Genomic DNA, 11,765 nt, shown 5'->3' with positions numbered 1-11,765 from the left:
TAAATTATCTCAATCTCACTATTAAATGTTTGCACTGTTTCTTTGTAGGGCGTAAGAGTCGAAACATATATTTAAAACTATATTATCTCCAGTCAAATCATTTGATAAGGTAGATTCGAACTCTTCGTCTCCCCTTTTTTATATGGTAAGACATGAAGGGGAAGGCCATTGAGATAAATCCTAATATTTTTATTTTTTATTTTTTATTTTGATAAGTCATCTATGGCTGGGGAAAAAAGCAGCCCGCTTTAACCAAAAGAGTCCTCCAAGACGACCGGATCATTTCCACCAAATCGGGTCGGACTCGGACTATTTGATCTCTCGATGGGTGCTCTGAGCGGCGGCTGCGGCGGCCAGGGCGGGCTCTGGGGGTGGAACGGTCCCTGGAGGGACGAGGGATCCTCGCGCCCTCGCCGGAGGAGCTCGAAGCCCTCGGATTCCGTGGAGTCGACCGCCGGGGGACCCGCCCGCCGGTTCCCCCTCAAGCAAGCGGCGACGGCGGGGTCCCTCGCTCTCGCCGGCGACACGATTGCTCAGGTCAGCGCGCGCCTGAGAAGGAAGAGGGAGGGCTCGGCTAGGCCTTCCCCGTCCGGACCGGACGTCGATGGTGCTCGCGAGGTCGGTGTTTGGTTACGAATGTTTCCTGTCAGCCGAACGTTGTATGTTTGTTCGAGTTGCAAGTGCTAATGATTGTGTTGTTGTGCGTATTCCCTTGGATTGTATGCCTTATAACTGAGCAGTCTATGCAGGTTTCTGATGGAGGCAGGATTGACTGTCTGCTTGACTGTTAGTTCAGGGAATGTGCTGGATGTTGTGTTTCTAGAACCTCGTTTTCTCTTGTTCACTTTGGCTTCTGAGAAAGCTCTTCTTTTAATTTCATCAGAAAGGAAACGGATGTTGATGTGTCTTCCCACTTGATTGACTAGCTGATATTGCCTGCAGAGGGGAAAAAGTTGTGATTCTGAAAGAAATGACTGATCATTATTGCCTTAGATTGTAGGGGAAAAGGTAGGCAAATAATCTCCACTTTCGGTGTTATGGCTTTTCTTCTGTGTCGTTTGCATGTCATGGGGCAATTCTTGAACCAACTTCAAGTGTTTTGATATAGCGGTGGAAAAGCGTAGCGAGTGGCTGGTGTCATGTTCACTAGTTTTGAAGCTGTGTAGGCCTTTCAATGTGAGATATACTAGTGCAGAGTTGATTAGAACTATCTAAGCACTGGTGGCGCTTTTATGTGTGATACTTGACTATCTAGATATTAGATTAATACATGAAGTGGTCTTTTGGTGTACTACTATCCACCGTGCAGATGAGCTTGCCAGATTCACCACAGCTATTGCTTAGTTTTCTTAGAGTCATTTGGTGTTGATGGGCACATCATGTGCTGCTCACTCTAATTCAATGCTGCATATGATTCAAAGAAGACAGCTTCCAACTGTGGTCAAATTGGTTTCTAGTTGAGCTACAGCTGGAGCCATTTTGTGCTGTGGTAGTGGATTTTTCATCTTTTCATGCATCAATTAGAAACAGGTTCCACTTCCATTGAGGTTCAAGTCAAAAAATGTCATAAATCATACCTAGAGCCTGGTAATGTCTCATGTGGTTACGTTTCTTCACCTATTGCCAATTTTTTCGTCTTGTGCAGAGCATAATAGTTAGTCTCTCTCTGTCTCTCTGTGAGTCTTTTGGGTCAAAAGCTCTTCTATGAGTTTGAGTTCACTGTTTGACTTTTTCTACGTCCCAAAATGTCTCATAAAATCAGAATAGGAAAATAAGTTTGAGAAGTCTGTGAACTGCTAAGTTTGAGAAGTCTGTGAACTCACGTTGGTCGGTTCCTTTTCTGATAGGTTTTTTCTTTTCCAAACGTGGTGTGAACTTTTTTTGTCTGCAACTGTTATCCTTTCATGAGTGTTGAATGTTTTTGTTGCTTTATCTGATTTTTAATACTTGGTCTGATATTAAAGTATCTGTGTTTAGATTTTGACCTAAAGCTATGGCACAGGATGTCATTGGCATTCTTTTTTCAGATCATGACTGGTTTAGGGCCCTTCGCATGACTTCTTATGGATTCCTTTTCTATGGCCCCGGTTCTTTTGTCTGGTATCAGTATCTTGATAAAACTTTGCCTAAGCCAACAGTTAAGAACTTGATGCTGAAGGTACAATCACTTTTCTCACAATGTTCTTATATATTTGGTGACAAAACATAAGAGCGCAGTCTTTTAATTTGTTTTTCTTGCAGGTATTGTTAAACCAAATCGTGCTTGGCCCTACGGTTATTGCAATTGTTTTTGCTTGGAACAATCTATGGCAAGGGAAGTTATCTGAGCTTCCTATAAAGTATCAAAAGGATGCTCTTCCCACACTACTCTATGGTGAAGTGCTCTTCAATCTTCAAAGCTGTCTTTATTGATCCAATGCTAGGTAAAATCATTTATTAGCCATATACCTCATCTTTGCAGGATTTAGGTTCTGGATCCCTGTCAGTGCATTGAATTTCTGGTATGTTCCTTTTTATGCTTTTCTGGCATTTCCATGATGTTACCTGACTAGAGATATGAGAAACTTGTTTGAGTAGATAGGAGCTCTTTCTCAGTAATCTGTTTTGATGAATTCACAGTCATCAAATGCCACATGGTTTTAGAGGTGCTGTGGCTTAGTTGTAGGAGAAAGATGATGAGGATGTGTTAATGCTGTTGATTTCAAGTTTATATTTTCACAAATCTGGAGCACTTGGATATTCAGGTAGATCTGGTATGAAATGCGGCATTGTCGCTTAGAATGATTCATGTTGCCAACCTCAGTTAATGGGAAAGGGCTTTGTGGTGGTTGTTTGGAGTTTTGTTTGGCTTTCAAGAAGTGGCATTGTAATTTTTTTTTTTTTTTTGATATACCACCAACAAGGCGTTCTTTCGGCATTGTGGGGGAAAATTTTGAAACAATTTTCAATTCTATTTTCTTCGGCAGTCTTCTGGCTTTCTTGTTATGTAGAAAAGCTGAAGTGTCATTGACAAATTCTACTGACATTTTTGGCATGCTAACAGGGTGGTTCCCCTTCAAGCCCGGGTAGCTTTCATGTCCATGGGCTCCATCTTCTGGAACTTCTGCTTGTCTTCCACCATGAGCAAATAGCTCTGTATGCTGAACATGATTTTGCTGCCCAATGTCTCCTCTTGAAATAGAAGGTGTGGCTTCAGTTTTGCTGTGCTGTTCATTGGTTGAACTGAAAACTTTGGAATTGGTGGAATTCATTCCAAAGCTTCATATGGACAAGAGTCCTTGTTCGATCATTATATTGCGCACCATTGAAAATTGCCTGGTTCTTCTAGATTGTACTGGTCAAGCGATTCTGTAAACATTCTTTACTGCCCAATTTCGCATCCAATTGCGGTATTTGGTGTACAGTTTAAGACAGCAAGAATTGAACTATCATTAACATTCGGGTAGATTCTGGTGCTTGATCTCTGTATCTTCGAATTAGGGATGAACCATTCCTGTCGGCTTTACTACGTGGTTTGAGCATGTGCTTAAATGATCATTTGACGTGACAGAGCTTCATTCAAGCTTTGATACTTCAATATAATTGGACAGGGGTAAGTGGATCAAAGATGCTTCTGTGGGTCTTTTCCTAGTCCCCTTAAATGACCCCTTCCCTGAATGTCGTAGGTCACTATCTTTCGCTTGCTCCTGATGTTAGTAAGTTTATAAAAACATTGTTAAACTGGCAAATTGCTCCTAGTAAGTTACCATTACTTATTATCAAATTATCAACGTTTATTTGAATTTACCAAAATTACAAACTCTTTCAATAAACTAGTATTTGACTTATACCGGTCGTATTTTTGGTAATTTATGTTACCTTTATTTTATGTATATTTTAGTGGCACGAAAATTTATAATTTTATGTGTTATAATATTTCGTACATCGCAGGGTTTAATTCTAGTTAGATAAACACTAAAAGAACTGGGTTTTCTACAGGAAAGTGGCTACTTCAAAAGTTTCTTCATATTTCTTTCTCTTTGGAGTTTGGCAGGAGTCATTTTTCAACTTCACAAAATCCCTATTTACTCTGTTTTTTATTTATTGATTTGTCAATTTCAGGCAAAGTTACATACTTGACCTTACCTTGATTGTTAAAAATGACAAATTCCTTTTTTATCCAATGTGTCTATGATTCAATTATTTAACCAACATTACTATTTGAAACATAGCCCATTTGATAAATTCATCATATATGTTAGTAACATATGACATAACTTTTCCTAAATGACATATGTTCGTGATATTTGAAAAATATTAGTAAGGAAATTTTCTTTTTCTCAACACACAAGTTCGATTCTAGTTATTAGCAAGTATGCACGCGCATTGCGAGCACGCGGAAATCAAAATTAACCATTAAGCAAACTCCCTTCGTGAATAAAATATTGAAATCGTTGAATAATCAAAAGGAATCAATGGTAGAGATACCCAATTTAAATAATTTGTATAAACCCATGCTGAAATAGAAAAATATCTAAAAATTCAAAATCTCCCGATTGCAAGATCGAAAATATCTTAATATAAACATCGTTGTTTACAAATTTAAGGAGTAATTGAGGACATTTGAAGGAAGCATAAAAGTGGATCGTGGTCCTTGAAAAAGGGGGAAGGTTCTCTATGTTTTGCACAATAGAAATTCAATTGATGTTAAAAAATTAGGAGATGCTAAGGAAAAAAACGCAAGCAAAGGTGCCAGCTACTTAGGCACAGCACAAACCTAGGCAAGCATGCCTCCATTGGTAACTTTCGGTACTTGCCCAAATCAGATTCCTAGATTCTAGCCAACTCGACAACCGTCTCCACCCTTTCTTCCCCTCAAATTTCAAATCAGTCCAAAAAAACTCAAGACTGCTGCTGCTGCCGATTGATTCGCCATCTCCTTCCCTCCTTCCCTCCTTCCTCTCCAATCTCTCGAAGCTCCGTTGCTTTCATGGCCGGGTACAAAGCCGACGAGGAGTACGACTACCTGTTCAAGCTGGTCCTGATCGGCGACTCCGGCGTCGGCAAGTCCAACCTGCTCTCCCGCTTCACCCGGAACGAGTTCAACCTCGAGTCCAAGTCCACCATCGGCGTCGAGTTCGCCACCAAGAGCTTGAGCATCGACGGCAAGGTCGTCAAGGCCCAGATTTGGGACACCGCCGGCCAAGAAAGGTTTTCCCCTCCTTCCCTCCCTCGCTACTGATCGATCTTCGCCGCCGGCTTTTGATCTTCGGAGAGTTCCGATTCTGTGGTTGCGCGTTTGGTTGGATGGGACTTCTCTGGTCTGCTAGGTTTTGGTCTGTGCGGTGGGACTGTTGCGTATGGGCTGTTAGCACGTGTCGGAATAGCGGGCTCGAGAGATTGTGCTTCTCGGCGAAGCGATCGTATCTCTAGTTCTGGAGGCCTTTTTTGAGATGAAGTTTTGATATGGATGGTGCTGTTGATGCGTGTGATCTGGTTCTTGTAGATTTAGTGAGCTATCGAACTCGTGATCTGTACATGGCCCACCAGCTGCAGTTCTGTTGTGTACTGAACCTAGCGTGAGGTTTGCAGTTCTATTGTGTTTTGCCAGGGTTTCATTTGAAAGGTTCACGAGACATTTCTTTCCGAATTCAATATTCACGACGGAAATGTCTCCAGAATGCTTTTGATAGTACAACACTGAGATGATGATTGGGTCCCTTTCCTGCTATTAGACATTATTTGCTAGCTAATTTTTCACCTGGTGCCCCATGGTTTTGCGAGTTTGATAATTGGCTGCCGGTTTCATGTTTCTTTGTCTCTTACTCATTCTACTGGTAGTTTTACTAGCTTCGTTAGAAAGTGAGATCCTCTTGATTCATGGTGCTAATTCTGATTCATATGTGCTGCTCAAGAACGCTGAAATTTACTTTGTGGAAGCTGGTTTTGATTTCTTTTTCTCAGAGGACCTTTATGTGATGGATTTTATTATCTGAAGGTGCCTTTATCCAAGGATGTATTTGGGATTTTATTACTGACTCACTTGGAGCTAGCAAAGTGCCTGGACGACAAATTGTGTTAAGTAAAACTAGTTCCTCCATTTCTTCACACAACAGTCTTGGCATGTGGTGGAGCTGGTTCCTAAGTTCTAGTTTAATTTTACGGTTATTTTTTTTTTTTACCTTATCTGGAGAATATCTGGTTTCTCTGATGAACTTATTTATCTATGGTCTGGAGGTAGGGCCTAGTCTTTAATAGAGGAAGGTTTGCGAATATACAAATTTCACTCACAACTTGGAAATGGTATGCCAAAAAAGAATAGGAGAGGGAGAGCAAGAAAAGTCTAGCAAATTGCTTGTTACTTTAGCTATAAATGTGTGATGTTACCCTGAAATCCTTATTGTCAATTATGGCTTCTTAGAGATGAATATTTGAAAGTTGAAATCAGCTATAACTCAAACTGAAAGCATCTTGTAAAGTCTAGTTTCAAGATCTTGATTTGATATTGCAAAATAACTCGGGGCTCATGTGATAATGCAATTTCCAACTGGGGAAACAAACTCATGTTCAAGCAAAACGAGTTTGCTTGGAGATCTTTGACCTTTTCTGACCTCTTAGTAGTCTTACAAGTTACATCAGTGAGCTGTGGATAGCAAGAAGTGTTCTTAAATAAGTAATGATAGACTAGGATTATTTCAGTTGTATTCTTGTCTGAAGTTGCTTGGCATGGTCAAGAGAAAAAATGCCATTGGTCTTTTGAGGATAGACATGGCTTGTTGTGGTTTTTCTGACGCATGAAGGTGCAGTTGTAGTCAACCTAAATTGTCACTTGACACTAACACTGAATGATCCTATATGCCTGCTTGCTTGGTAGTTGGAGTATAGAATTACTTTGTTTGTTGAGTGGACTGATAAAAGATGGTGCATTCAAGTTTAATGTGAATGCTGGAAGATTCAACTAGTAATAATGATATCTGATGCTTGCTCTAAGTTTCCTCTTTTCATTAGGAGGGAATAACTGCTTCATTTATCTTCACAATAGCACGACTTCCTAATTAGTTTGTGACCTTGAGAATTTAGTTGGTGTTGGAAGTGTGCGAGAGCTTAACGGGCAGATTAAAAGCCAAACTTCATTCAACTGTGTATCAAAGATACCTGGAAGAGAATCATGGTATCTGATTTTAATTCTTGCACATCTTACTGAAACAATGAAGATCTGACTAGAGGTCACAGCCTATGTGATGCGCATTTGCCAGATTTTTATGTTTATTCGCAGTGAGGAAAAAAATGTGGAAGGCAATGAACTGCATAATTAAAATATTATGATAACAAAACCAATGCATGTACCATCAAGTCCGGTAATGGAGGTGAGATTTATGTGTTCAGGGACATTGCTGTGAGTTTTCTTTTTAATTATCACCGAATGTATTGAGTTCAATTGTCCAACTTCTCAGGTACCGTGCCATCACTAGTGCTTACTATAGAGGAGCTGTTGGCGCTTTACTTGTGTATGACGTCACCAGGCGTGCGACTTTTGAGAACGTTGCAAGGTGGCTGAGGGAGTTGAGGGACCACACCGACCCCAACATCGTGGTCATGCTCATTGGCAACAAGTCTGATCTTCGCCACCTTGTGGCAGTCCCACTGGAGGATGGGAAGTCATTTGCCGAGAATGAGTCACTCTATTTCATGGAGACTTCTGCATTGGACGCGACCAATGTGGAAGCAGCTTTTGCTGAAGTCCTTAGTCAGATTTATCGGATTGTGAGCAAGAGAGCAGTCGAAGCGGGTGACAACCCAAGTGTTTCTTCTGTTCCAGGTCAGGGACAAACGATCAATGTCAAAGAAGAGGGGTCTGTTTTTAAGAGGATTGGATGCTGCTCTAGTTAAGGTAGGTTTCTTCGGCTGCTTGTTACTCCAAGGGTGGGTCTGCCAAGTGCTACCTCTGTGTATATTTTCTCTTACACAAAATGTCGTCAGATATAAATTGGTCTGGGAATTGTCGATGCAGAAATTCTGGAAAGTTGGTCTAAAACTAGTCAGGCCAGTCGAATTTGATAAGTAGGTCGAATTGAAATGATGGTATTCTGATGGTGACATTGTATTAACCAATACATTCCTGATTATTGCTCCGATTAGTCAAAATTGAAGCAATTTCGTTTGGACAATGTTGAAATACACGTGCAAAACTCATAATCTTCTGTTTTCCCTGTCACAGCAAAATCGAGAATTTGAGAGGGACGTAATGAATTTAAATGCTACTTGTTGTCCGTACTAGGATAAGATTCAAAGCATTCTCATTTCTTAGCATCTCCTCAAATAATGTAGCACTCTTTGTAGCTTACAATTGTCAGGACGATCAACGACATCCCGATAAGAGATTGTAGGTGAAATTGTGTCGTTTCCTGTGGCGCATGATCCGTACAGAGTTTATCAATACAGGCCACTTGATTGAATGACCAAAGCCTGTGCGATGCCAAATTGCTAACACGGAACCGTGCTCAGACGGTGCCAGGGGCCTCTGCCTTTCCGGTTCGACCAACTCGCTTCGCTTGAAAACCAAGGAGCACTCAGGCAACTCTCCCAAATCATGAACAGCATATCGTCCCCATCCTCCTTGTCCCTCATTCTATATACAGGCGCCGCATCGACATCCCCCTCGTAAACTGGGCCTTTGTAAGAACTTTACCGTCGAAGCCACGTCAGCGAACTAGTCGAACTCAGTGTCGAGCAAAGGGGCATTGCCAAAGAAGTTCGAGAGCTGGACTGGCTCATACATACTGTCAACATTGGCGGCGGAGCGGAGGAGCCGCTGACGGGGAGGTGAGATGAAGGTGGTGGTGGTTCTTGGAGGAAGAGGAGAAGGGGAAGAGGGGTGGATGTGGATATGGTCGGGGGTAGGCGACGAGGAGGGTGGTGGGGTGCACGCGGCTTCTCTCCACTGCTTTTTGGCGGGGCAGCCTTGGAGCCACTAGCGTCCGTAATATCCCCTGTCCAAACAAATCCTCGAAAAGCAGAATTGCTAGGCTAACGGCACCGTCCATCTTAAAAAGAGACGATGCCTTGTCAGCCTTTCAATTTTCCAAGGGAACCGGTTAAATTGTTTAGCTAGTTTCCTTTGAAAATTTGGAAGGAAAATATCCCTTAATGGGATAAGAGGGAGATTCCTTATGTGATAAAGATAAAATAAAGAAAGTGCTAAAAGTGAAGAAAACCAATAAAATATTTATAATAATATAAATTTTATGATTCATAACTATTTTCACGATCACCAATTGAGTGAAAAATGATCAAGAGCTCAAATCAAGCAATCATGACCACAGCCCTTTAATTGAGCGAGTATATTCAAGAACTCAATTGATCACTCAATTGGTGATCAAGGACGCGACGATCCCATTCCCCAAGGGACCGTTCCATCCCTAGAGGCAGCCATGGCCACAGCCACCGCTCAGCTCACCCATTGCGAGATGGCTAAAATCTGTGGTTGATATTTGCTGGGTGGAGGGGTGAGTGAAGATCGATGGCCTTGCCTTATTACAAGGCCGGAATGGACAGCAGCGTGGGAATCCCATCATGTTCTAAGGATGCATTTGGTTGAGGGAAACAATCGAAAACAATTTCCAAATATCCATGCATAAAACTAGGAAATGAATTCATAAATTCAAGATGGCGAAAACACTTTTGTAATTACTTCTCTTGAATTTTTAGTTTTTTTATTTTATTTTATTTTATTTTTCCTTCTTCTTTCTCGGTTGGTCACGAAGCCTAGGCGATGGCCAGCAAATAGGCATTGGTGTAGGCCAACCTCAAGCGAGGCTCGATCTTGTCAGCCTTGGTCGAACTCAACCTTGCCGCAATTAGCTCGAGCCTTGCCAGCCTCGCCATGACGAGGTTGAGTTAGCCCGAGGCCAACCAAGTCAGCTCTTGTCGGTGGCTTGAGGCCTAGAGGAGGAGGAAGAAGGAAAAAGAAGAAGAAAGAGAATAAAAAAAAAAAAATTCAAAATTTTATTTTGATGATATTCATGAAATTGAAATCATTTTCAAATGAGAGTCAAACAATAAAAAATATTTTCAATCACATATTATCAAATAAAGGAAACTAGCCACCTTCTTGAAAAATAATTTTTCGTTAAATTTTCTCCTAAATTTTGAATTTGAACAAATTCTAAATAATATCTATGTTAATATGTATATATTGCAAATTGAACTACTGCCCTTCTAAGATTTAAATTAAGTAATGAGGTAAAAGGTAAAAATTATTTCCAACGTCTTAAAATGATTTAAAACTCATTATCTAAGCCTTTTTACTAGTAACAGTGATAAACGCTCATATGATACTTCTTTGGATCTTCAAAACATTCTTAGTAATTATACCCACCATGTTTTTTATTTATTTATAATAATCATAGTTGAATATGGTTGCTTGGTAGAGGAAACATTAAAATCTCTAGTGTTTAATGTAAAAGGTGAGCTTGCTCAAGTGACTTGACAGTTGAGGGCCTGTTTGGCAACTTGCCCAACAGCGTGCATTCCCGATTTTGTTCCCGAGAATCAGTTTGGGACGAGAATCGCGTTTGGTAAATTTTTTTGTTCGGGGAACAAATTTGTTCCCGGGAACAATTTTGGACAAGATTTGGGAATAAAAAAATTTGATTCTCGTCCGAGAATCGTAAAAGAATCAAAACGGTAAAACCTTGTTCTTCTCTTTTATCATCTCGGTTGCCATTCGCCATCGCCCGCCGCCGTCCGCCGCCGCCCGCCGCTGCCGCCCGCCGCCGCCGCCGCCGGTCCGGCCGCCGCCCGGCCGCGGTCCGGCGAGATCGCCGGAGGCTCGCCGTGCCGGGCGAGGTCCGGGCGAGCTCGCCGAGGCAAGCCCGCCACCGGCGAGGCCGACTCCGGCCACCGACGGGCTGGTGGGCAAGCCTCGCCGGTGGCCGGGCGAGCCTCGCCGGCACTGGCGAGGCTCGGCCTCGCCAGATCGGGCGAGGTCGAGCCTCGCCGGTGGGCCGGGCGAGCCTCGCCCGGCCTGCCGGGAGGCTCGCCCGGCCATCGGTGAGGCTCGCCCGGCCCGCCGGTGGCAAGGCCGGCCTCGCCGAGGCCGGGCGAGGCGCCCGGCCACCGGCGAGGCGGGCGAGCCTCGCCTGTACCCGGCGAGGCTCGGCCGACGAGGCCGACCTCGCCGAGGGCCGGCGGCGCTCCGGTGAGCGTCGCCGGCCCTCGGCTGGCCGTCGCGGTCCGGCGACCGGCCAAATGAAGAAGAAGAAGAATAGGAAAAAAGGGGAAAAAAAGAAAAAGAAAAAGAAAAAAAAAGAAAAAAAAAGAAAAAGTAAAAAAGTAAAGAAATTATTTAAAATTTATTTAAAAATCAAAAGAAATTATTTAAAATTTATTTAAAAATCAAAAGAAATTAATTTGGAAGAATCAATTAATACGGTACCAAACGCAATTCTATTCCGAATAAAAAATTTTGAACGGTTACCAAACACGTGTTTTTACTCGGAATCGGTTCAGGAACAGAATAAAAAAGAATCGGTTCTTATCGAATCGGCTCCAAAGAACGTAATCGTTACCAAACGCGCCCGAGATTCCGAGTACCAGTCAATGGTTTGCATTTGGTAGTTAAGACAAAATTCAAAATTGATTCTATCCCGTGCTTGATACCTAATTAAAACAAGATAAAGTATGATATAAAAGAAATATAAATGGGATAAACTAATTCCATGAAGAATGTGAGATAAAGGTAAAAAGAATTTATAATATCCATAATATGGAAATTATTTTTTAAT

The 11,765-nt window shown here is 42.0% G+C and overlaps 2 protein-coding genes across 2 annotated transcripts; both read left to right on the top strand.

Annotated features, from left to right (window-relative positions):
* The first annotated feature begins 237 nt into the window (after positions 1–237).
* Positions 238–3,562, top strand: LOC104425018 (peroxisomal membrane protein 2). Its single transcript, XM_010037581.3, has 5 exons — positions 238–618; positions 2,003–2,158; positions 2,242–2,374; positions 2,462–2,501; positions 3,044–3,562. Exons 1-5 carry the CDS (start codon positions 325–327, stop codon positions 3,129–3,131), a joined length of 711 nt encoding a protein of 236 aa, XP_010035883.1. The 5' UTR covers positions 238–324; the 3' UTR covers positions 3,132–3,562.
* Positions 3,563–4,720: 1,158 nt separating this feature from the next.
* On the top strand, positions 4,721–8,159 carry LOC104425017 (ras-related protein Rab11D). Its single transcript, XM_010037580.3, has 2 exons — positions 4,721–5,190; positions 7,434–8,159. The coding sequence occupies exons 1-2, from the start codon at positions 4,970–4,972 to the stop codon at positions 7,867–7,869; spliced, it is 657 nt and encodes a 218-aa protein (XP_010035882.1). The 5' UTR covers positions 4,721–4,969; the 3' UTR covers positions 7,870–8,159.
* The last annotated feature ends 3,606 nt before the right edge of the window (positions 8,160–11,765 follow it).

Source organism: Eucalyptus grandis, chromosome 11 (assembly GCF_016545825.1).
Source record: "Eucalyptus grandis isolate ANBG69807.140 chromosome 11, ASM1654582v1, whole genome shotgun sequence".
NCBI lineage: Eukaryota > Viridiplantae > Streptophyta > Magnoliopsida > Myrtales > Myrtaceae > Eucalyptus > Eucalyptus grandis.
Note: the sequence above shows the minus strand (reverse complement) of the source record. Positions and strands in the feature narration are given on the sequence as shown.

Coding starts and splice junctions, on each gene's coding strand:
- LOC104425018 (XM_010037581.3), top strand. CDS start 325: ATGGGTGCTCTGAGCGGCGGCTGCGGCGGCCAGGGCGGGCTCTGGGGG. Junction 619..2,002: donor ACGTCGATGGTGCTCGCGAG/GTCGGTGTTTGG, acceptor GCTATGGCACAG/GATGTCATTGGCATTCTTTT. Junction 2,375..2,461: donor TCTTCCCACACTACTCTATG/GTGAAGTGCTCT, acceptor TCATCTTTGCAG/GATTTAGGTTCTGGATCCCT.
- LOC104425017 (XM_010037580.3), top strand. CDS start 4,970: ATGGCCGGGTACAAAGCCGACGAGGAGTACGACTACCTGTTCAAGCTG. Junction 5,191..7,433: donor GACACCGCCGGCCAAGAAAG/GTTTTCCCCTCC, acceptor CCAACTTCTCAG/GTACCGTGCCATCACTAGTG.